A 26,353-nucleotide genomic window follows, 5' to 3' on the forward strand; every position below is an offset into this window, starting at 1 on the left:
AGGGCACACTTCCAACTTTGTGTTGAATACCTGCAGACGAGGGACATGTAAGTAGTTCTATACAATTTCTTTTGTAGATTAGAGTGAACTCGTGTGTGTTGTAGCAGTGTTTTGCCATTGAGAACGAGGTGGCTAACCGCTAGCAGCGTTAGTTTCTAGCTAGTAGCCCAGTACCTAGCTACATGTGCGACTTCCAACAAAGATGGGCTAGAAGTGAGATGCCTCACTCTGTAGCTAAAATGGAGAGCTCAACGCACATTGTGAAAAGAGAAGCTGCAGCAATGTGCAGTACAATAAAAATATGGTGTTTTTTGAAAATTAAACCTTGTAAACCTGTTCTGGTACAACCTCAAAATACAATCATGAACCTGAAAATGAGCATAATATGGGTGCTTTAAAGTAATCTTCTCTTTAGGGTCCTGGAGAACCCAAGACCCTCTTTAACAGCTTAAAATACACAATTAACATAACAGTTTTATTAATTTACCTAATTTTTTTTTACATGTTTCCGAAGTCTGTTACAGAAAATAATATAGTCTTTTTGGTGTTTGTAAAACATGTTACACAGAATGTATTTTCATATGTGATCAGTTTTGACAGGACTTTTTACAAGGCAATACTAAAAATGGATTTCTGTTTTTGTAGTTTTACAAGTTTGTTCATAAAAAAATCTAACCTGGAGTTCGACCTCTGTGTGACCTAATTGACTTCAAACAGAAGTAATGTCACTCTGTAGGATAACACACAAAATACGTTTGATTATGCAACACAAAAAGACTTCCTTTAAATTTATTATAATTTATGTTTTCAGTCACCTTAATCAAATGTACAAGTCCAGTTTATTGGCGACAGGAAGAATTACCACTTTAATTATTTTCTACATGTTGCATTTTAATAAGGAAAACTAAAAGTAAATTTTAAGGTCTATGGGAAGCCCATGTCAACAAAAGAGAAGGGTCCTTAAGGCTTAAAAGAAGCTTAAAGTCTATTTTTTACAGGCAACATACGATAAAACCCTCCCATGTTTGACGAATACATTGTGAAGAAATGTATTTAGCAACAAAAAAAAAGCCAAGATGTTTTTGAGTTTGTGTTTTTGGTGTGTACCTGCTCCCAGGAAACCACAACTCTATCACAGCATCACACACACTCACGACAGGAACTGCACAGGAAAATCCTTCAAATACGCATCACTTACCCTTTTAATCTGATAACACAGGGTTCCTCTGTAGCTTAACGGTTTACTTTACATCACCATTTCAGTAATAACGAGATGAAGATAGTCAGTGTGTCACAGCAGAAGTTAGTGTATGAACAAAAACTCCTGAATGAAACAAGAAATGATGATGTAGCTCCATCTGCTGGAGAAACACAAACAGATTTACAATACAACACTTTATTGTACAAGTAGTTTGATTCCATCAATTTTAAGTCATTAAATTATACATACACATACGTCATTAAAAACACTGTGAAGCTAAATAAAATATACTGTACAATTTCAAAGTATTCATAAGTTCATTTTAAAACTTGACAGGATATTTAAGTTTTTTCTTTACCTGCTTTTTCATTTTATTTACAACAATTAATGAAGGTATGCACTGTAAAGTCTGACATTGAAGTCTGATACTGATATAAAGAGAAAAATAACAATGAATTGAAAAAATGATTTTACATGAGTTGATGAGAAAGTGAAGTTATGAAAATGTACAAAAAAACTGGACAGCTCCTGGTTAATGCACCCCAAGTCAAGAGGGGTAAGATGAGAACTAATGTGTTAAGACTCAAATTTAAAGCGCTGATAGCATTAATAAGCTGCACATTATTAATAGTAAGTAAGTTTGTATTCAGTGTAATAAATGAATGCCAAATAAATAACTTTAAATATTCTAATTAGTGGTGTGACGAGACGAGACACTAGATTGTGTTCACGAGATCGAGACGAGTTCTTCAATGAAGAAATAAGACTGAAAAAATAGTCCTTTATTCAATTGAAAGACAAAATGAAAACCGAGCACTGAAAGGTTTTGCCACAAACTCAAATGACTGGCTTCTCTCCTGTATAACTAACAGTTACACTTTACTTATTCCATATGTATGGTGGAGAGATAGTCTCTTCACTCAGAGAACCTCTGCAAAAGTAAACTCAGAGTCAACTTTGGAGAACGGCCGGGGGATTTTCTATGCTAATTTCAAGGCTGCTGCTCTGCACTTGTGTACTGATATCGCAGGACACTTTTTACCTCGACGTGAAATCTCATCACGTTTAATCTCGCGAGATCTGATGAGGACAATATCTCGTCACACCTCTAATTCTTATATGAAATAATATCAATTAAAAATTGCTATTTGTAACTTCAAAGATCCTACAGTCATTGACAGATTATGAGACAATGGGCCCCTGGATACAGACATGTACAAGGTCCCCAACCCTCCTACACAGGAACAAGACCCCCTGACTGAAAGAGACACACAATTACTGTAAATGAAACCGATACTTTCCCTTTGTATTAGGTTTGTGTCTCTTTGTGTTGTTTTGGTGAGTCTTGTTTCAGTCATTTTGAGTCTCTTTGTGGTCTTTTTCCATCTCTTTATGCTTCTCTTTTTAGTCAATTTGAGTCTTGTTTTAGTCATATTGAGTCTCCTTTTGGGTCATTTTGCATCTCTTTTCAGTTTTGTTTTGCATCTCTTTGTGGTCATTTTGAGTCTTTTTTTTCGTTGTTTTGCATCTCTTCGTGGCTGTTGTACATGTTGTAGTTAAGCATTTCTCTCCCTCCCCAAGAAATGGCTGGCACCCAGAAGGCCCGTTCATTAATCCACCCATGACACTTATAAGCCAACTTCTTATCACTTTTCTGAGTCTGGTATGGGGATCACCAGAAGTAGCCTATCAGATTCCAGGGGGGCAGTGCTGCAGCAGATGTTTGTCAGTAGCATCCGTCTCTGAAACAGTAGTGCGTGCACATTGCAGAAGTATTGTTAAGACTTAATACTGCAGAGCCTCTTATAGAATTTTTTGTATCGTTTTACATGTCTGCAAGTGTTAGTTCCCTATTTGTACATTTCTTTGAAATGCTGTGCAAGTCAGTTTTGGTTATATTTTTGTCATAAAAAGACGTATGATTCTTCCATTAAAACACATTGTCCAGGATCCAAACTTGGATGTTGTTTCCTCTGATGTCTTGTGTTTCCTTGCTATTAGGAAGTGTTGCTGATGACCTTCCTTTTTCGTAGAGACACCAGGTCATAAAACGGGTCTTTGGTGATGCTTGCCCTAAAAGAGAAGATTAAGATTCAGTTTGAAACAAATAGTAGTAGTTTTGCCTGTTGTTTGTCACCCCAGTGACCAATTCCCCAGTACTTCAGTCATTGTCAGACCTTCCTGGCAATGCAAGGGTCAAGGGCAAGGGTCTGGCTAGTCCGCACAGCTTTCCGGGATGGGAGAAACGCATGTTCTGGTTTATTGGCTTTTCTTTAAACCAATCCAATCGTCTTGGGCGGCGCTAGGCGCAGAGCAGAGCCACGGTGCCTCTGCAAAACAGCCTCAGGAAAGAACTTGTTTCGGTGTACGTTCAAAAGTTGTTTTAGTCGTGCAACGGAAAACTCAGATTGGACAGACAGTCTAGCTAGCTGTCTGGATTTACCCTGCAGAGATCTGAGAAGCAGTGAACCATCGTCCTCATAAATCAAGTTAAAAATTACAACACAAAGAAAGCGGAAGGTAACAGACATCCGGCCAAAAAGAGTGAAATCCGGCGGATTTTCCGGCGGGAACGGAGCAATCCCAGAAGTGGAACGTCGTGGATATAGACTAGTGCTGCGGTAGCTAGGGCTGCAACTAATTGTTTTCATTAATGATTCATCTGTTGATTATTTTTCACTGAATCAATTAATGGCTAAGTCCGTAAAATGTTAGAAAGTACTGAAAAATGCCCCAATTTCTAAATTAATAAACCAAATTTGCTAAACTAAGATGGTGAACATGTTCAACATTATACCTGCTTAGCTCTGTCACTGTGAGCATGTGGCTTAAAGCACCCCTGTGCCTTAGTACAGCGATCGATGCCACTCTCATGTTTGTTCGATAGGAAGCTACCTTATCTTAGCTTAGCATAAACACTGGAAACACTGGTCCAAACGTAACTAAACACCCACCTTTAAATCTCACCAATTAACCCATTATATACCTGATTTGTATAAAAATGACAGGAGAACGTTTATGTATCTGACTGTATTTCTTGGCTCTGAGCAGTTGCTGGGCAACCAGCTGAGACTCCAAACCCAGACCTGGAGGTCAGCGTATCCTGACAGACTTTGTTGCTTGTTTGAACTCTTTGTGATCACGTGTTATTCTATCTTAAACCTTGAAAAACACGGCTCAGTGAAGACACGTTGCCTCTCACGTGTTCTCCATCGACGGCTCTCACCTGATCGCTCCTATCCAGGCGTCCCGTTCTTCTGCACTGGCTGCACTGAGCTTATAAGACTGGTGTTTACCCTGCACCACTCTGCCTTTGTTCTCTGTCTTGCAGGCCTTGATTTTTTGGCCTTTGGGGTTATATAACTCCAGACAATACTGTTCAAACACACAAGCAGACACAAATGTGGCACTGTTACAATGTGCATATGCTTTCTGTTTATTTCATTAGTCTTCTGATAGCCTCGTGACTCACTGTTTGAGCACTTGTGTTAGAAATTCATTCCGCAGCTGCTGTATGATTCATTTTAGCAAATTATGTATGTGATGAAGCTCAACACACTCACATAATTGTGATCTCAAAAATAAAAGATACCCTACCGGTTTGTTTGTGTCTTGTAGCTTCCTGACACACAGATTCTCCAGAGGAATAATCCCGATTGGGTCTTTATCCTGCAGGAAGAGGAGACGGATATTAAATACAGATTTAAACCCTTTGACCATCACTAGGAAGTTTGACATTTACATATTTTGTTGATGTTAAGTTGTTTTTTTTTGCAGCATAAAGACAGATTCTTACTGTGGTGAATTCAAAGTAGTACAAGCAACTGTCTGTCAAAATGAACCACCTCCTTTTCCAGGTTTTAACTCGTCCACCTTCAACAAGAAAAACAAAGATTTAGGGGGAAAAAAAAGGTTTAGTTGTAATCTCCTCTGACAGCCTTTTAGATAACTCAGATTATTGTCTGTGTGGTACAAACATCATCATCATCTCACCGATTTTAAGGAGCCAGCCTTCTCTGTCTGGATTAAAAAAGGTCAGCGTGAGGTCGTTCCCATCATCCTCTGGGATTTTGAACGGCTCACTGCGGATGCTCGCGTACAGTTTCTGGAAGAGAATGTAGAATATTTTAGTTTTTTAAAGTCTGATTTCTTGATGGATTCCAGGCATTTTGCTCAGAAAAAAACATTTTACCTACCAGATAGTAAGTTCAAAAATAAACATTGTGACGAGCATTCATGGTCAGAATGCAAATCCAGAAGATTGGAGGTAATGAAAGAATAAAAGTACCCCAAAACTCTTTGTGGCTTCTGATGTGTATACAAGGCATTGCGTAACCAAGATGAAAAAAATTTTTCGGACCACCTTAAAAGATATTTTAGGATTTTTAAAATGTTTTTAGCAGTGATATATTTCAGTGAGGATTTCAAGTTTAGGGTTAGGTATCTGTAAAAAGAGTAAAACGTAGAAAAGTAGAAACATAGAAGGGAAACCACAAGGTCTCCCAAAATGGGAATACTCAATTAAAATGAAATGTAACTATATTTGTGGATTTTAATGATTCAGATTCCCTTCACTTTGACTAATTCCTCTTTTTACTGTAAATAATGACGACAATCATTGTTGTCCCAAAGCTCAAATATATCTCTTTTCTTATTTTGCGTCTTTTGACATTACATTAATTTAGCTGATGCTTTTATCCAAAGCAAACAATGAGGACATTTGACCATGAAGATACCACTCAAAAATTGCAAGAATCATGCGAGTACATAAAATTCCTCAAAGAAGCAAAATTGCTTCAAGCTCTACATTTTAGAATGAAGAAAGAGATAAAGGTTTTTGTGTGTGTTTCCATCTTTGCGTTGCTAGTGGCTTTCAGGATGTCGTTCTGTCTGTCCGCCACTTTGGTCCAGACGGAAATATCTCAATATCTATCAGATGGATTGCCATGCAACTTAGTGCAGACATTAATGTTCCCCAGAGGATGAATATTAATGACATCATCTGACTTTTCCTCTACCCCCACTTTCATTAACTACTAATAATTGGTATCGGTAGCTGCCTTGAAAAACCAGTATCGGTCAATCCCTAATTCCCATCAGCCTCAGCTGTACTTTGTGTTTCCTGCTAATTAACAAACGTTAGCAGTATTTGAGTGACTGTTTTCTGATTAGTGACCAACATGAGTTTATTATGATATTATTAATAGGACATTATTAAGACACTGGTATTGGTAATAGTAGCAGACCGTGAGCAGCTCTGTGGGCAGGTCCTCCCCGTGGTTGATTCCTCTGTTCATGGAAACAAACCGCTGCAGACTGGGCTTGTCTTTCACGTTGGGGTTGTGGAGACTCGTGTTGAGCATGATGATGGAAAAAGACAGGATGTAGCATGTGTCTGTTACACACACAGACACACAACACACACGAACACACACAGAATGCAGAAAACCACAGTTAGTTGTCTTCAGCTGTAAATTGCCCCCATTCAAAATAATATGTATCTGTGAAGGCTGCCTGAGCAAAACCACTTACACTGAACAATCTTTTTACTTTGATCAGTGAAGGAGAGATTATATGTTAGTGTGGCTTCACTCTTGTTTTGTGGAAGGAAACAGTGGACAACTTGTCTTTGAGAGGTTTTTATGAAATTACTCTAACAGTAATGAAACCTGGACTGCCTGAGAAAGTGAATCGGGGCGAGACACAGCGCCTTTGTTGTTTTTGTTACCTGTGGATTGGAAGACCCCTGGGTTACAGTCGCAGTAGCGAGTTGCAAACGCCTCCATCATCCTGTCAATCTTCTGAGCTTCTCCTGGGAGACGAAAGCTCCACAGAAACTGCCTGCAAAACGGCAGAGGTGTCAAAAAAACACACTCACGTAATGTCAAACACATGCTGGTAAGCAGCAGGAGGATTTCTACATCGGACTAAACCAGACTAAAGGTAAAAACATTTCATGCTGACTTTCAAAGTTATTCCATGAAACAAACCTCAGCGCCTGCACCAGATTCAGGTCTGAGAATTCATGCAGGCCCACAAATGCCTTCAGTGTCTGCAGATGCATTTCCTCCCTGTATGTAAGGCAAGAAAATAATAACAATCACCATATCCTAAATGTGAGGTACATTATAAAAATAAAGGTCAATAAATAAACAAGAACAAAAGTGGGGATTAGACAGTTTGAACACAGTGAAATGGAAAAACGGAGCTAAAGATATAGATATGATCCTCTTCTATCAGAGGTTCTCCATTTGTTATCAGCCAAGGAACCCTTACAAGATACAGGGGACCCCCCCCCCATGTATGTACCTTAAAAATTGACTTAGCTTTATTTCTTTTTTACACTTCTATAGTCTTAGTTATGTGAAAAAACAATACAAGAGAAATGTATTAGAAAGAATTTCGATATGTAATAAACACATTTGCAGATTCTGAGAGGTATACATTTGTTACATTAGAACGTAATCTATGAACTATTATAGATTATTTGTTGAATTATAAAGCCTTTTGTAAAAAGAAGTAATCACTGCACTAGATAATAATACAAAGTACTGTGTCACCAAGCTAGATAATTTTTTCCAGATTTCAGGGGAACTGTAATATTTTACATTTTCACGTTGGGCAAAAGGTTGTAAAAAAAAAAGAAAAAAAGAAAAACACAATGTTTTCGACTGAAACATAAAAGTAAAAGTATAAAGTCTCCCAAAATCAAATATTTGAGTACCAGAATCAGACTTTGGACCTGAAAAATGTAACATCTGATGTCACACCTGCATTCTACATCAAGTGACCAGGTATGCACAGGTGTTATAAGGGTTGGTGATGGTGCAGTGGATATGACATGTGCCTTTGGTGTGGTAGACATGGCTTCAAATCCCACTGCGATACATCAACCAATGTGTCCCTGAGCAAGACACTTAACCCCTAGTTGCTCCAGAGGCATGCGACCTCTGACATATATAGCAATTGTAAGTCGCTTTGGATAAAAGCGTCAGCTAAATGACATGTAATGTAATGTAAAAGATTCTGCATCTTCCACCACTGTCTGTGTTCAGCGATGGTTCGCTTTCAAAGAAGAGATGAGAAATATGTAACTGAAATGTCGATTGAGATCTTAGTCAACTGGATCAGATTAAGTTTTGCAGCACTGGACAACGTTTAGTGAACTTAAACACACATCTGGCAATACAATGTGTGCTGCCTGTAGGGCTGAAACGATGCCTCGAGTAACTCAAATTATTCGATTACAAATCCTCGATGCAAAATTACAAAATGAAGGAAGAGCGCGAAAATAGTGAGGGCCTTAGAGAATAGACAGGCACGAGAAACGACAGAATGTTTGGAATAATTTTAAGCTGCAAAAAAAAAAGAAAACTCTGTACAGTGTGTCCATTGTAAAATCGAACTAGCTTACCACAATGACAGGGCGTTGATGCTACATCATCTCAGTAGAAAACATTCAGTCTACTCATCCATGCTATGGAGAACCTGACACAAGGTAACTAGTCTTGCTTTGCCAGACCATCCTCCACACGCTGCGAAGGATTACAAGGTAATGTATGCTGCTGTTTCACACAACTACAGTATGTTACTTTGCAAATAGAGATGTTTTATAAACAAGCTAAAAAACGAAAGCTGTCGGTTTGTAGTCTAACTGTTTATTAGCTTGCTATTAATAATAATTATAAAATAATATATAATATATATATAATATAATATAATAAAATAATAGTTAAATAGCCCTGCTGTAAGCTTTGTACAGTCACTATCACCTGGGCTTAGTGAACAGCTCTTTTGCATATCCAGTGTAAAGAGAAATCCTTCATGAGGCAAGAAGGGGAAGGGGGCGAAAAAGATTTACATTTGGGCCACCAAAAATGTATTTTTGGCAACAGAATAAGGGGCTTGGTGGCCCATGCGGTTAGTGCTTAAAAATATTAGCATCTATCCCTGTTATTGTATGCAATTTAGGCAATACAAATGCAGCTTTTTCCAAAAAAAGGAAACCTCTCCTTTGTATAATTTTACTATTGCTGTTACTGATACTGTTACTGATACTGAAATAATCGGTAAAATACTTGACTACTAAAATAATCGATAGCTGCAGCCCTGCCTGTATATGCAATATTTAATTTTCTGTTATTCAGTGATGGAAAGTAACAAAGTACTGCACTTTGCAGTTTATTTGAGTATTTACAATTGTATGCTACTTTATACAGTAATTCTACTCCATTACATTTATTTGACAGCTTTAGTGACTTTGTACATTAAGATTCTACATATAAAGCCTGAAATACATGTTGCATATCAAACCATGCAGCGTTTCCCAACCGTTTTGGCTTGTGACTCCACACAAAAAAAGTGTCTAGTCGAGGCATCTTGTCATGTTTCAGATGTCTGTAAGTTGGTATCAGTTCCACCAAAGAGACATGTCCCCTCTAAACTTCTGGCATGCTTTTATTTACAGTAAATAACGAGTCCCAAAGAATTAAAATGATCCAATTTCTCACAAAAGTCCCAAAAAATATTACAATGTAAATTGTAATGTAAATGCAGGACTTTGTTTCTTCTTTCCTCTCCCATTAATCACCTTGCAACCCCTCAGATTTATCTAGTGACCCTTTGGAGGGGCCTGACCCCTAGGTTGGTAACTAACTAACTGGACTAAAATATCTAACTAAGTAGTTAACAGTAGCTCCGCCTCGAGCAGCTACAACAGTAACATGCTGCTCTCACATTGATGCACTGGTCTTAAACATCTAATAATGTCATATTTAATAATAGTCACAGTGGACATTTTATTGCAGATCGAGTACTTTTGATACTTTAAGTACATTTGGCTGATAATACTAAACATTTACTAAGTAGGATTTTGAATGCAGGACTTTAATTTGAAATTGAGTATTTCTACACTGTTGCACCGGTACTTTTGCTTAAGGTAAAGGGTTTCTGAGTACTTCTTCCACCGCTGCCGTTTTCTGTTTAGTGATCTAAATGAATTATTTTGCTTTCTTCCTGCCTCTCTATGAAGACCAGCTTCTTATCCCACCTTGGCATCAGAGTATATTACCAGCCTTGACTTTACTCTGAGTCCAAGTAACATCCACATGTTACTACCCAGGTCACTTGTGTGCTAGTCTTGCATTGCCAGACCTATCTCCACAGCGCTGTGGAGTAAGGTCTAGCTACACCACACATACATTCTGGAATAGGAGGAAAAAAAGCTCTGGGTTGTTTGCATTTCTTTAAACCAATCACAATTGTCTTGTGAACTAAGTTCCGGACACAACGACAGTGGCTCTAATAAAATACAGTAGCGTGAGCTATTACAGGGATACATGGTTAAACGTAATTTGCTCTCACCAGTGAATTGCCGTGTGTACTTCATCCACAGCTATCCATGCACCATCGGTCCCAAACGTCCCAGTTTAAGCCGTAAACATATGCTGGGTAAATCTTTACAATCATTTACCGAAAGAACCAAGCAGGACTGCCTTGTTGCACGATCCAAATTTTCTTCAAAACTTGCCATTTTCAGTGTGTAGCTTGCTAGTTTGTTGTTGTTTCCCGTTGTGAAGGGATTTAAAGAGCGGCAACACACAGAGAGCGGAAGGTGAGGGGCAAAGCCTGACATCCGGTGCATGAGCTTTTATCCTGGAAATGTACGTCCGTTGATCCAGACTACTTTTGCGCATACTGTACCTTTCTCCCAAGAAGTTGCCGATGGCGGTCTTGTTCAGTCCCTCTTCTTTGTAAAGAAACTCGGCCACCGACTCTGCTCGCCATTCCAGGAGGTCATTTTCAACCAGGTAATGGACACCCTGAAGGAAGAAGGAGGGCAGGAGACAGATTTGTAAAGTATTTGGAAACCAGAGGGGTATTGCACAAAACCAGGATAAGGGATTAAGCCAGGATATTCCAGTTATCCTGGATGAGGATATTTAGCCTTGACTTGGTTGCACAAAAGCAGAGGCACCTAAATTACCATGGCGATTTATTCTGTGCAGCCAACCTGCTCCTGACCAGGCTAACAGCCAGGATTTATTAATCCTGGAGCCTTTTCTGTTCACTCAGCAGTGGATTTACCTTATTATTATTAGCCTGCATTAAAATACAACATGTACATATTGCTGTTCAGTTAAGCACTATTATTATTTGAAGTTGTGACCATTATTTTTATAATTATTCATGTGACAGTCATTGTTACAGTTATATTGCTGTATGAAAACTGCTTCATATTGTTGTTAGAAGTTTAATGAATATGTTATGGCAGTTGACAGAGATAATTAGAAAAGGCTGATACAGTAAAGGGAAATGTGTTTTAAATGAAGTCAGTGATGAAGGACAATATATAAAGTGCTATACACGTGTTAGTGGTTCTAACAATGGCAGACCAATACACCTTAATTATTTTAGATGATGTATTTCTTTTTGTATTCTTTAACAAAGGATCATGTATGTTCCCCTTCCATGTGCGTTTAATTTAATTTGTGTTCTCTCCAGTGAACTGCAATTTGGGAGGATTGTACAATTATAAAAACCTATCCTTATTGTACAATCCTCCTTAATTATAGTCTTAGTTTACTGGACCAGTAACTATATAGTGTTTTAGGCTAATGTACATTCATGTAAGGAGGAAGCAAAGCATATAATATGTAAAGATGGAAACTCTGCCTCAGTAAAAAAAAAAAAAGAAACAGTGAGAAAAAGTGTAACCCACTCGAAAATAGCCTAGAAACAGGATTAGGTCTATCGCATCTATCCAAATTACTTCATCCTGGCTCGACTTAGTCGCTCCTCCTCAGCCTGGCTTGGCCATCGTGAAACGCACCAAGCCAGGCTGCACAGATTAGACTAGGTCAAGCCTCGCTTTATCGGTTATCCTGGATTAATAAATTCTACTTTTGTGCAATACCCCCCAGGAGCATGCAAATCAGTAATGTCCATGTTTACACACAAAAACTTGTGTTTTATGTAGTGTAGAGTGGTTGTTAAAGCTATAGTGCATAGTTTCTGTCTCCCCCCATGTCTTCAGAAGAGGTAATTGTCTTCACTCGAGTCGCCGGACGACACTAGTTTCTGAACATAGCCATACTGAGAAATACAGAGAGTTTTATGGAGCTGACAGTCTTGATTGATTAGCTTTGTAGCAACTCATTTTGGAATGGCTTACGGACGTTCATTAATATCAAAAAGGTACACACTAAAGCTTTGAGATTTCAATCTGGCCATTTGGCTTTGATTAAAGTTTAAATGGTCAGTCATTTAATCAAAGGTTTTATATGTGTTTCAACTTACAGGACAGGAATAAGTAAATTATTATCAGCACTGCTACACAAGTCATATCACAAATCAAGAAAGTTTTCATTTCTCACTAGAGAAAAAAGATGAGAAAGGTTGAATAAATATTGCATACGGATGTTCAGAGCCAGAACTTCAAAAGATGACCCTTTCTTCTGAGTGTGTACTCTGGCTGAGTAGTTCTTCAAGTCAATTGCACTTAAAGATACCTTTAACCCCAATAAGTCTTAAAACGTCTCATCCTCCCACTCGTACATGTCCTCAGGCCTGAGCTCAGAGCGGTCACAAGCCGAGGGACTCAGTTTTGAGCAGAGGACGCAAAGAGGAAGCAGGGTCGCTATGGCGAAGTGGCGCTTCTGCGCCACTTCAGGGAACAGGATGTGGTTTTTCTCGCTATTCAGTCATCCTCTGCATCTGTGCACAGTTTGCATTTCTGCATATCTCTCACACACACACACACACACTCACACACACACACACACACACACACACACACACACACACACACACACACACATCCACATCCGCTCTGTGTGGAGATAAATTTGCTGTCATCTGGCTTCAAATCCTTCAGATCCAGAGGAACTGAAGTCAGTGAAAGTACAATTACACCTAGTGTACCTTTACTGGGACTCAGAGTAACATTGTGTTTGCACTTAAAGCCTTTAAATCAAATGGCATGTAGCAAGTCTGAACCAAAGATGATGTTACACACTTAGAAATCTCTATAAAGTACTGTGTTCAGGTATGCAGGCGACCAAATTAAGTGCTGTGTTGGTCAGGTGCACAAACACTGTATGCAGCAGGTCATACTGAATTCTGCTAAAATGGCAAATGGAAAAAAAAATGCCCTGCCTGTTAGAGTTTTAAGACATGCCTAAAACATCTTATACCGTCAGAGCAAGAAATCAACTATCCATTAAATTCTATTTTTCCTGTTTATAAACCCAAAAATACAATGTAAACTCACGTTTTTGGGGTCCATGTTGAATTTCTTTTTCCCTCGTATGAATCTCCTGTTCCTCACATCATTTTTACTACAACAAAAGAAAACAAATTTTCATTATAAATTAACATATGTTTGTATTTGTTTCAATAACAAATTAAATGACAAACAACAAATGTTTAAACTGCGCTGTTTCTTTTTTTGTTTTAAAAAGAAAGCAGAAAAGAAGGAAAAGAAAGCAAAATGGACAATTTACTTGTATTATTTTTATATACTGTATACTACATATGCAAACTGTGTATTCGCTTTGTCTCATGTACAATCGGTTTTCTTTACATACTGTATGTTTGGATTACATGCAATAATAAAGAAACGTCAAACTCCAAACATTATACCGGCGGTGATGTGCAACTACCGCGGTGATGACATCATCACCGCCATCACCGCATATTTTGAAATTTTTTTGCTTTTAATTTTTGCTCGCGGAAGTTACAGGAGCACAGATACTGTGTGATATGAAATATAATGAAAGCAATAATCATTGTGTAGTTATCCTCATCAACTGTCTTCTATCCTACATTCAAGAGTTTATGGAGAGAAAAAAAACTTAAGTTGCCCGTCACTTCAGCTTTGCACATGAGGATGGACAGTCCATTGAGCTGAGGTGGACGTGGACACATTAACGTTAACGCTGCAGTGTTTACCATTGCACATTAGCCTAGCAGCTAGCGGAGTTTCCTTCTGCTTATAGCTTAATCCCAACCAAACCGCGCGGTTCAATCTCAGCCTGCATGCACGTTTTGTAGCCTAAACATAGCAGTTTTTACTGGTTATATTAGAGAGAGCAACAAATTAGTGGACTGCTGAGTCGCCCTCTCTGCTCTCTGTCTGCTCAGCTGCTAAGACCGCTGTGCTGCGAACCGTCTGCCCTCGGCATTGTCGGCAAACTTTTTTTTTTCTTTTTACTTTATTGACAATAGAGCTTTCTGAACTGTCTGTGGAATAGATCAACGGAGTGGAGGGAAAGCAGAGTGGCCGTAAATGACAGCAAAACACAGTAAAGACTCATATTGAGCTGAAATGGAAACACTGTGCTAAGGGTTAAGCCGATGTTTTTCGGGGGTAACGGTATTCACTTTACCGGCGGTATTGACAACAAATAAAGCCACTGTGTCTTGAGAAGCTCTTGTTGTTTTATTGTTCACTTTTAACTCACTTTACATCAACTTTGCTATCTCTTTTTCCTCTCTCTTTTCCTCACAGCGGCACTCATACGCTACTCTCCGTTACCGCTCGCTCTCCTTGCACAACCACACAGGCACTGACGTTACTCACTTAAGGCACCCTGCTATTCTCGCTCTAACTTACGCTAGTCTCGTAAGGGGGAGACTAGAAAGAAAAATACTATACCGTCACAGCCCTAATCAGAGTATTTATTTTACCTGGCCCATAGTTTAAATCAGTGGTCTTCAATGTTTTTTAAGCCAAGGACCCCTTAACTGAAAGAGAGATGGAGCAGGGACCCCCTACTACATATATTGTATAAAATTAAGCTGCATATTAAACTAGGCCTACACTAATGTATAGGGCGTCCTCAAGCCCTTATACATAGTGCATAGAATACTAAGCTATTCAAATAATAATTGTTGGCATAATTTTATATGTGGCAGAGTGAATCCTTAGGATGAACTGTATCTGTGGATGGCTACCTCCGTGACTGCATCACCTATAGGCCTGTAAGCCTATCATCAATGTTTTTTTTCACAAATAGGCTGATTTATATTAGCTAATAATATGTTGGATTCATGTTCATTCTTTTTGAATTGCCCCTCTGGGTCAAATAGTTATTTGAATTGAATGTTTAGACATTTACATTTTTGAAAAATCTTTCAAAGAATTAACAATAATTTGGTGGCCCTCCTGCAGTGACTCTGAGGACCCCCTAGGGTTCCCAGACCACCTGTTGAAGATCTCAGGTTTAAATTATTTAAATGCTAATGCTATGAAACAGCGTATTGAAGGTTAGGGTATTTGGTATTTTGACTTAATAAAGATTACTTAATGATTAATCAATAATCAAAATGGTCATCAAATCATTTTCTGTCAATCAATGAACTACTAAAATAAACCTTTCAGACCATTTCCTCCATGATTCAATAGGGTGTATTTTATGACTAGTGGGTGTTGGGGGTTTTAGGGTGGGGGCAGCAGTACTGAGAAACTGTGGATATCACAGTTACAGCAAAATGCAGTGTCATACCACTGACATACTGTAATATTATTTCCATTTACTGAAAGCAGTGGCAAAAGTAGAGGAAGTCCAAATGTGTAGTTAGACGACCAAAGTGATGGTTGAAATGGTTGAAATATGATGATAACTAAAGTGGTGATAGACAGTTAAAAAATAATGATAAACAGTTCAAATGGTTAGCCTAAAGTAGTGGATGGCAAAATAGCTAAAAGTCATGGATTGTAGTTGAATTGGTTAGCTAACGGATAAACAGTTTATAGCTTTAAATATTTAGCAAATGAATCATCAAGTATTTAATAAACAGTTAAAGTGGTTACAGTAGCTAACCGATAAACGTGTGTGATGTTAGCTTAAGTAGTTAGCTTAAAGTAATGAATAAATGGACTTGAATTACTCTGACAGGGCTGTGGGTACAAAAAGGTAGGAAACCACTGCTGTGAAGCACTTTTAGAAAAAAACATCATGGTAAAAGGTTTGAGTAGCAGGTTTAAAGATTAAACTGCAGAGGCAGCATGTAATGGAAACTATTTTGGCTTGTGACTTAAATAAAAATCACAACCAAGCTACGTATGACTTTGTCAAATTGAGCATAACATGTGGAGGGGGAGTCTGCTGGTGTCACATAAATACAGAGATGTATAGTAACGAAGTAGAACTACTTCACTACTGTACTTAAGTACTAAAAGGCTGTACTCTACTGGAATATTATTTTTTTCTTCTACTTCCACTTTTACTTGAGTATATATTTGTGATGAGTTTAATACTTTTACTCCGATAATGTTTTTTATGTGCTGCATCGTTACTCGTTACTTTTGTGAATTCCTCACGCTACGGAGACTGTGTAGGTTACAGTGTGGCTAATTACGTAAGTTACGTAAAAAATCCCCGAGATCGCCTCGCGTTTCTTTTCATTACAGCGGTCGCCTGTTCAGAAGTCAGAGGCGATGTAAGTTTGTACTCTTTCTATTTAGCTATTGTTGCAGCAGATTAAGCTATTACTGAGTTGTTTCAGTATGCAATGAGTACTGAATGTTAACCGTTTTACCCTGTGATGTGAAGCTGCTAGTTTATCTGTATTTTGCTAGCTTGCTAACTTTCCACTACATCACACATGCTACTAGCTAGTGTGTAATATGTTTTTTAGGGCTTTAATCGTTACTGTGCTGGAGAGGATGTTCATTTTACTTGCACAGTGTGATAATTGTACATTTTATTTCAGTATTTGTTAATAAGTGATTAATAACCCACTGTTATGTAAGATAATATTAGTTATAACAGCTGTTACATTAATGTACCTTTTTGGGTTTATTTCAGAAACTTCCTTCATATATCCAGCAATGTACAGCTTGTGACTGCCTGTAATGCACCATCTTACTACCAAGTAAAAAGTTGAACTCCAAGAATATGATATTCAAACTTTTGACTGCTTTCTTTGATAACTACATAACACAATACGTGTACTTTTACTTTCAGTACTTGAGTAGTACATTTTAAAATTAACTACTTGCAATACTTATATACAATAGTACAACATTTTTTGAATGATTTAGTACTTCCACTTAAGTGTGGTGCTTAAAGAGCACTTAAACTTCTACTCAAGTCGCTTTTTTTGATAGAGCACTTGTACTTTTACTCAAGTATGGGTCTCTAGTACTTTATACATGACTACATAAATAAGAGGCCAAGGCCTTGCTGACACATAGAAGCTGCTTTATATATACTCACTTCTGCTCCTTTGGTTCAGGGCTGTGGATTTCTGGCATGATGTGATTAATCTCCATTCTCAGCTTCTGAGAGAGAGGGAGTTGAGAAAGAAGAGCGGTGATGTAAGTTTGGTACCAAGGTTTGTCATTACATCACATATAGCCATAGACTCAATGGTAGATGACTCAGGCCCCAACCTTCAAAGGCCTTCATATCTCAATTAAAAGTGAATGAAACGCCTTTGTGTGCTGTCAAAAGCTCTGCTGAGGCCTCCAGGAGTGGGTGTATTCAGAAGAATAATGAGGGATTTTTATGCAAAACCTTGGAGGGAATATATTCACCACAGTACCTGAATGTCATCCAGCAACTCAAACTTGTGAATCTTGATGCCTTCACCCTTCCCCCTCTCTCCTGGAGGTGGTTTTGGTGGAGCTGTGTGGCGAGAAACAGGCATTAGCACGGACACGAGTACATTTCAGGAAGGTGGCATATACTTGGTGAAGCAGTCAGTAGACATGTAGCACTGTGGACTGTCTTGACAGGCTCCTTCACGCCTACGCTTGCTTTCACAGACCAGCATGCATCACTACTTCATCCTCCACTAGTGAGAGAAGTGGTCATTGAATGAGAGAAGGAAAAGGCTGAAAATAGCTGTGTCTCTTCCTCTTTTTAGTACATCACGTTGACTCTGAGTGCATTGGGGCCTTTAAAGAACAATTCATCATAATTTGTGGGTTGGTTTGTACAGGAATTTGCAGCATTATAATAGTGAGATAAGTTTCGATTATCGTGTATCACTGGTCTCAAATGATACAAAAACAGAACTGTCAAAAATATAAAATAATAAATAAATAAAATATGAAAAAAATCTGTTCATCAAAGCAAAACATACAAGATACTTAAGTCAGTATCAGTGAGTACGTTTACATGCACATAATATTCCGGTCTTTGCCCTAATTCCGAAAAAGACGATATTCTGACTAAGCTGTTTACATGGCTAATGAAAGTGAGTATTCCACTAATTTACCCATTTACATGTAGCCGTGCAAAACAGGATCTTTTCATAGTTTACCAGCAGTGGCAGACTTTTTGGACTGTGCAAACACATCTTCCCTCTTTTATTCCTTCAACCAGCTTCTTGAAAAGGTCGACGTAGCGATGTTTGTGCATATCCAAAAACCTATTGATATCCAGAGGCCTGTACTACGAATCAAGATTTGGCGTTAACGAGGTAACTTCAGGTTCAACCCAAGGTTTTGTTTATCACGACGGTGGATCACTTGTTACCGGGTTAAATCGCCGTGGTAACTTACGCTGAACACCTAACCTACTCTGGAGCAGTTTATGTTGGAGATTAGAGATCAACCGGTGTTAAAGCACCGCCTACCGACCAATCAATACTTGACTGATAACGGCGTCACCGTTCTTAGAAGATCTGGTGGAGTTCGGTGCGCGGAGAGAGAGAGAGAGAGAGAGAGAGGGAGAGAGAGAGGGAGAGAGAGAGGGAGAGAGAGAGGGAGAGAGCGGTGCACTCAGAAAAGTTTAAACATTTAGAGACCGACAACCCCGTTAACATTCCCTGATGGGTATTTTTATGAAAGATATAGATTTTAAGTGGAGGGAATTACGTATAGGCTATTTGTCGGCTTCTTGAGCCGTGTGTTGCCAATGCGCACATCGGTTTGAATTATGTTTTTATATTTTTTATTTTCTCTCACGATCGCTTACCACTGCCAGGGTTGCAACTGAAATAATAGGCGAAAGCAATGACATTTTATGGAAAGCAAAAGTGTAATTATGGCCAGATCTTGTGCCTGACTGATGGGGAAGTGATATTAATAAGCGTTGTGATTTACGCATCTACAGCGTCAGCTTTTTGCCAGCTTTCCTCCTGTGTTAGGAAGCAGCGACTGTACTGCGTTTTGCCTGTAAAACCATGTCTGTGTTCTTCATATGTATGTAGAATTATAGTTTGCTCTTCTAATGTAGAATATGCGGCTCTGGTAGATGTTTGTGATTGGTCATGCTGTGCAAACACCGCCTCTTTTATGTGAACGCGCGCGCCGCTGGATTGGGAAACCCCGGATTGATTGAACTAGTTGTTAACCACCGTTGTGACACAGCTTATGTGGGACCGCGGTTGTTAGGTTAGGTTAGTTAGTCAGGTAACTGAAATAAATCCAGGGCATGTTGATCTTGATTCGTAGTACAGGCCTCTGGTCTTTGAAAATAGTTTAAAAGTAGCTGTGTTTCTCCTTCTTATCGGGTCTGCAGCCTTGCAAATTGTTGGCCTGTTGGTTTGTGTACAGAAACCATAGCAACGCACAGAGCTGACCACAAGCTTGCGGTAAAAACCCCAATTGAGATGCATATTCCAAATGCGCTGTATACATGTCCAAACAATGCCTCTAACACCTGAATAATACCGGAATATCCCACGTCTTAATCGGAAAATGCTAGAGGGCTACTTGGAAAAAGACCTTATTCGAAATATCCAACTGGAATATGCTGTTTACATGACCTGTATCAAATTCGGAATATTGTCATATTCGTAATTATAGTGGAATATTGGTGTGCATGTAAATGTACTGAATGAAGCGTTTGTAACCCACAAAATGCAAAGTGAGTTCTATCCACTAAACCACACAAATGATTTAATTAATAATTTCAATCACCTCACAACAAACTTGGTATTTGTTTTTGAGCAGCAGCTTTCTGTAATAATATAAAGTAATGATTAAAAGGAACAATAATAATAGCATACCTTTCCCCCAGAGGAAGCTGTCTTTTCTGCGTATAGCCATGTTGTTGTTGGTGTAGAGCGACTGACGGCTGTACAGGAAACAAGCTGAGTGTCAGAGTGAAAAAAGAGCCGGCGATGCCATTCGCTGACACTGAAGAGACTCCAAGTTCACTCAACAGTCTCACATTTCTGGTGACATTTCTGGTGACGTGCACAACAAAATGTTGACATACAGTCTGTTTATGGGGACATTTCTTTAAGAAACACAGATTCATTCATTAGAACCCTACAATTACACAGCACCACTCCTACTATTATTAGACATCTTGTGACAAATACTAGCTCTACAAAAATGACTGCTAATACTGTACTACTGTTACTACAAACATCATTAAGTGCCTTACAAAAGAATAGGATAAGATATAATAAATATGCATGAAAAGGAAGGCACAAAATAAGAGCCACATTTTATTTTTCTACATCAATAAGGTAGGAATGTAATTGTATTCACCATTTTCCCAATATGCTACAATCACATTGTTCTGTTTTACCACAGTGGTCTGGTAATTTGGCAAATGACAAGTGTACTTGGTATTGTACGATAACAACCAAATAACCATGTCATTTGTTTTTTTACGAAATGGTCTCAAACTTGTCTTCTTAAGCAGGAAGTAAACAAAACTTAAACAGAGCGAGTCTTCATTCATTTCTAAATATGAGGCCCCACCTAGTGGGTGCTTCACATTTCTTAACACTTTCACAGTGTTGTATAAGTTACAAATCATGGTGTATTATTACATGATCACTTACAGGTGTGTTAGTGCACAAGTAAGGGCAAAAGAATAGCATTACTTTTGGAGTTAGGACCACAAAATGTACAACAACAATTTTAAACAAATGTAGTTACTTCCATGCGATTGTTAGTTTGGGAAGAAACTAACTTTAAATAGATTTTAGACAATGCAAGTTATCAAACGTGTGTGTACGGGGGAGTTTAGTTCTGTGCAATAAGGCAGATATTTTAAACTGCATGAGTCAAGATCAGTGTGTATTTTAAGTAGGATGTGAGTATTTTGTGTGGCGGATCATCATGTGGCTTTTATTGACTTGATCTGACTTGAAACAAAGGTCACTTCCTGTAAGAATAGTGTGAATAATGCTTGATTATAGAATATTTTATTACTACTAAAAGTTTTATTTCAGTTTGAATGGACATTTTCAAATTGCACTAACCACTTATAACATATAGCACTTCTTTTACGAATGTGCCAGGCTCTTCACATGAATCTAATCATTTCCTAAAATGAATAAAACCTCACTAAAGCATACTTTTATCTTGTTCACAAAGGCGACAGTACTATATAACGGTATACTGAATTATATCAATATTGTGTGTGTGTGTGTGTGTGTGTGTGTGTGTGTGTGTGTGTGTACATAATTTTAATTGTGCACCATGTCTTCTCTAACTTACTTGTGTGTTGCTGCAGCACACACTGTGACAAAATGTGAAAACAATGTTACTGAAAAACTATTTAAGTACAGAAATGAATATGCCCACCAGAACGAATAGGCCTGACAATGCGTTCGCAGCTGGATTGTTCTGAGTTGACCAACCCTTTTTAATTAAGCCAACTTCCCCTACTGTCAATCATCAGAAGCATTTGTTAAAAGACTGCTGTCGCCTGTTCTGTCTGACATGCTGTCATTCTTCGTAATGGCTTAAATCATTGTGGTCTTTTGATCATAATGAGGAATGCATTGTTCCCAGAATTTCATATTTAGGAGAATAGTTTGTGATAAGACAGGCTTGCCAGACCATCTATCATCAATGGATTATTGAACAGGCCTACTAGAAACAGGCCCAGGGGTCCAAGGGATCAGGGGGCCCTGGGCCAGAGCCTTTGTCTGAAGTGACTGTTAACATTTCCTGCTGGAAAGTCAATCAAACTACAAAGAGACTAAAAATAACTACAAAGAGAGTTCAGAGAGGGGTTCAGCCGAATACCGAATCCACTGGTTAAGATTCTCAGTCCATTAACACAGTAAACACATTAATGAAGTAAACAAATGGTTAACACAAGTTTTTAGCTGTGACTGTCCTTCCTTTGCCATACCTGAAGTTGCTGCATTTTGGCTGCTGTCTGTAGATTCCTTCATGCACAACTCGTATTCTTTCGGAAATTTCATACACAAATGTTTTAACAGCGGCGATACTGTGTATTGTTTAGGGTCCTTGCCACCACGAGACAAATCGGCATTGTAAATTGAACATGTAGCTTGACTTGAATCGCCTTCTTTTTCTGCTCACAAGTTCCATTTGCACTTTGTCACAGCCTACTGCATTGAATGGTCCACCTACGTGAACACCTTCCTGTAATCAACAGCGTCATAACGCCGACCAGCGTAGGGCACGTAGTGCAAGCGTAGGGTTCGGTGGAAAATAATTCTAAGGTTCGGCAGAAACCGAACCCCGTCAAAAAGCCCAATATTCAGCCGAAGCCAAATCCTGGATTCGGTGCATCCCTAAGAGAGACTAAAGTAAGATATGCAAAACAACCACAAATACACTCAAAATAAGCACAAAGAGACACAAATCGTCTGCAAAGAGACAAATTGACAACAAGACTCACTGAGAGACTCAAAACGGCCACTGATAGACGCAAAATGATCACAGAGAGACACCTGTAGGAGGGGTAACATTGTGCCCAGAGGCCAGTTGTCTCACAATCTGCAAAAAGCAAATTTAGCTTTTCTAAGTCTGATGGAAGTGTTGGTAACATTTGAAGGAGAAGTGTAAGACACACCCCCGTTTTTACCTAGTTTTAAATTCCGTCCTGAGCAATACGATCACAAGTGGACAGCTCTAAGTAAAGGTGTGAATGTACTCGGGACACATTGAGAACACATTGAGATCTAATCCCTCAGACCACATTTGGAGGTGGTCTAGGCCACATATGGCCACATTGTTATAGCAGGGTATATGCATTGCCTATGTGTCCTGTCCACATTAAGGACCCCCTATTCAACTGTGAGCGGAACTAGTACTCATTCAAAATATTTCTCATGTCACAGAAACTGGAATTTTGGAAGCTATTATCATACTGTTGATGATGTTTTTATTCCTGTGCTGTAGTCTTCACACATTTCTAATGTTTGATTTATGTGAGAGTAACAACTGACATTTATACACACACACAGGGTCAACTGGCCTATATGCAAATGGAAATAATTTAGCCTACGTGTTATTTGCATAATGAGCGGAGAGATGAGATCTGATCACAAGTGGTCACTCAGGACGCATTTAAAGCCCGCTGGAAACAGCTACTTAGAGCTGTCCACTTGCGATCGGATCAGTCAGAACGAGTTTTAAAACAAGCTGAAAACAAGCCCTGATTACTGCTCTACTCTTTATAAGCCATATATCAGTCAGACCCAATGTAATCACATCTAAAGTGGATTTCAGCAGCTGTTGTTGATAGTCACATCAGCAGCAAGTCACAAGGAAGAAGCATTAACTTTGGACCCGCTGCATAAATCGCAGGTGCACAAAGTGCGTCGGATGAGAGGGACAATTGTGTGATTATTAAGGGGCCATCCATCCCAATTTGTGCCAATTAGATTATCTCCACTTGCAGAAACAAGTGCACTAAGTGTTTTGATTTGTCATCAGGATTCAACAACAGCAACCTACCTTAACCCTTTCTCTGCCCCACATCCACACCTGCCAGTCGGACACATTTGTGAAACCTTGGTTTACAACACTCCTCTTTAGCCTCTCAAATGACCTGGTGTTTCATTCAGTTCCCAGAGTAACCTGATATCCATCTATCTGATAAAGTGAGACGTACCTGTATGAATGTATGTGTGTTTGTGTTTGGGGGGAAGGTAACCTGCACGTCACATGCAGACGCCACATGCAGACGCCACATGCAGACGTCACATGCAGACGCCACATGCAGACGCCACATGCAGACGGCACATGCAGAACGTTTTACAACAGTTTCCTGTGTGGTAAATTTAGTTGCAGCACTGCGTTGCCGATGTGTGGAGAAGGAACTTCGTTGACACTGTTCTTGATTATAAAAAGGTTTATTATTATTATCAGAGGTTCAGCATCAATTTTACAAGCTTCTGCAGGAGCTCGGAGAGACGACCGATCCAATCTTCAAATATTGTCGCTCTGCCTTTTCTTTGTGTGAATTCAGTATATATCCTTTACATTGTAATAACATACGGTGTGATATGTTTAAGTGTATGATTGGAGTAGGGAACTGACCAATCGATACCTTTTCTTTGGCACAACCCCAAAAACCGGACTCCTCTGTTCTGGGGGCCATCTGTTCATGTTAACAGCCTCCAAATGGCTTCAACACAAGTGGGGCAAAGTTCACGCATCTCCTCACACCAAATCTTAAGTCAAAGTGCAAATGGTCAGATATCACACCTGCTTCCAACGTTAGCTACATAATTGCTGGATATAAGCCAGACACTATATAGTATTAAATTGCTGTGAGCTGTAGCCTACATTCACTTCTAAACAGAGGCACAACATAACGTAACCTCTGAGATTATTCCTTCACAGCGGAGCTGAACCAGGCAGACACAGCAGTTTTCATCAGACTCACCCTGGGTCAGGTTAATTAAGTATACTGCTAACTTACAGCACTAATAACATTACCGTCGCCAAAATACCCCCGCGAATCAAATCCATATTTCACCGTTAACCGTCAAGCCACTAAACCTGTATGGATATACACTGTAAGTCAGTAGTAGGATATACAGTGGAGTTGCATATTATAAGTGGTTTGGGGTCCTTCTGTAATTTTGGGGTACAATTTGCTTTTGAAGAATTCTACAAGCAGCGATACCACAGGCCAAGCAATCGGCCCGTTCCAAACAGGCACATTTTCAACGGGTAATAGTAATACAAATGCTACCTTATCACATTAGAGACCTTCAGGTGCTGATCTGTTTGAAGCAGGGGGGTGGAGGCAGTTGGCAGGCATCACAAAAGTGACAGGATTCATGTGTCTTCCATACAAGTGTAACTTGTAACCACAGGGAAGACAAACAAGTGCAGACACTTAAGCCTTTAAGTCAACAGTCAGGCAAAATGATTTAACACAGCAGATTCTGGTTAAATATATTCAAAGACCTGAACACTTTTAGCAAACTTCATATTTCTCTTCACTTCACTGCCTCAAGCAGGGATTCTCAAAGCTAAGCAGTCTGTAGAGAGAGGTCATAACAAGTGAATGGGTGGATGTGATGCCTGGTTGCCTGCTGGTGGGAATACCAGCAACAACTCGGCTCATTCCTTGGGGAATGCTTGTGTCTTCTGCAGTGTGATCAGTACCATGGGTAGATGGTAGCTTGTGAGAGGAAAATTATCCTTAATTAATCCCTTCATGTGTGCTGATATATCACAGCGAGTCAAGATATTCACAGCGTATTTGTGTTCACAGATGCACTTTAAAAGTCCCCCATGTTGTGACAATGACCATATTTTGATGCATGTTTGTGGAACTGGCTATATTTTTGAAGAATGCGCAGTTATTAGAAATAGACGGACCAAAGTGGCTGAAAATGTTATTTCCATTTATATATTTTATTTATATTTTGACCATAATGTCTTCTTTGCCTTTCTATCTTCACAGTTCACCAAAAGGGAACATAAAAACTTCATAGACAACAACAAAATATCTTTCTCTGTGCAGCCACCTGCTGATATTTCTTTGTTCTTACAGTTTTTGCCGATTGCTTACACACTGAAATCAAAAGTATGACACAATTAGGAAAACCTTACACTCAAAAAATGAAAAACATTGGCCCAGATGTGCACCACTAAAAGCACAATGTCAGCCTCACACTTTTTGGAAAACAATACACACAGTGATTTGCAAAACACTAAACACACTTGTATACATTAGATACAGAAGTATATCATGATGTCACTTCCTTGCAATTCCAAAGCACTGACTGTCAAATGACCACACCTATGAGCCGATCTGTGAAACACAGCCATCAGCCATCAAAAGACATGATTGCTTACAGTAATTGTAGACACACCAATCAGGTTTACTGTACTGTATTTTCCGTATGGATACAGTATATTATGTTTGTCTGTTGTTTGCTGAGCTAACAGTGTTATGCACACTACTGTAGTAGCATGAAAACTGGGACATGTTTTGTTGGGATTCTCCATGT

General features: G+C 39.0%; 1 protein-coding gene across 3 annotated transcripts; it reads right to left on the reverse strand.

Moving 5' to 3' along the window:
* Positions 1-1,377: 1,377 nt before the first annotated feature.
* Positions 1,378-20,276, reverse strand: cyth4a (cytohesin 4a). Of its 3 annotated transcripts, none has more exons than XM_078268642.1 (13): positions 20,168-20,276; positions 17,753-17,835; positions 17,425-17,486; positions 13,473-13,539; positions 10,904-11,022; positions 7,192-7,272; positions 6,930-7,042; positions 6,448-6,596; positions 5,195-5,306; positions 4,998-5,074; positions 4,799-4,870; positions 4,428-4,576; positions 1,378-3,274 (listed from the first exon to the last, which is right to left on the reverse strand). In XM_078268642.1, the coding sequence occupies exons 1-13, from the start codon at positions 20,205-20,207 to the stop codon at positions 3,199-3,201; spliced, it is 1,200 nt and encodes a 399-aa protein (XP_078124768.1). In that variant the 5' UTR covers positions 20,208-20,276; the 3' UTR covers positions 1,378-3,198. The 3 variants fall into 3 exon arrangements, with proteins under 3 accessions (XP_078124768.1, XP_078124767.1, XP_078124769.1); XM_078268641.1 differs by having other exon boundaries at positions 17,425-17,489; XM_078268643.1 differs by lacking the exons at positions 10,904-11,022; positions 13,473-13,539; positions 17,425-17,486; positions 17,753-17,835; positions 20,168-20,276 and adding an exon at positions 10,565-10,896.
* Positions 20,277-26,353: the final 6,077 nt, after the last annotated feature.

This window comes from Sander vitreus, chromosome 15 (genome assembly GCF_031162955.1).
Source record: "Sander vitreus isolate 19-12246 chromosome 15, sanVit1, whole genome shotgun sequence".
Lineage (NCBI taxonomy): Eukaryota > Metazoa > Chordata > Actinopteri > Perciformes > Percidae > Sander > Sander vitreus.

Coding starts and splice junctions, on each gene's coding strand:
- cyth4a (XM_078268641.1), bottom strand. CDS start 20,207: ATGGCTATACGCAGAAAAGACAGCTTCCTCTGGGGGAAAG. Junction 11,023..13,472: donor TCAACATGGACCCCAAAAAC/GTGAGTTTACAT, acceptor TTCTTCCTTCAG/GGTGTCCATTACCTGGTTGA. Junction 7,043..7,191: donor AATCTGGTGCAGGCGCTGAG/GTTTGTTTCATG, acceptor GCCGTTTTGCAG/GCAGTTTCTGTGGAGCTTTC.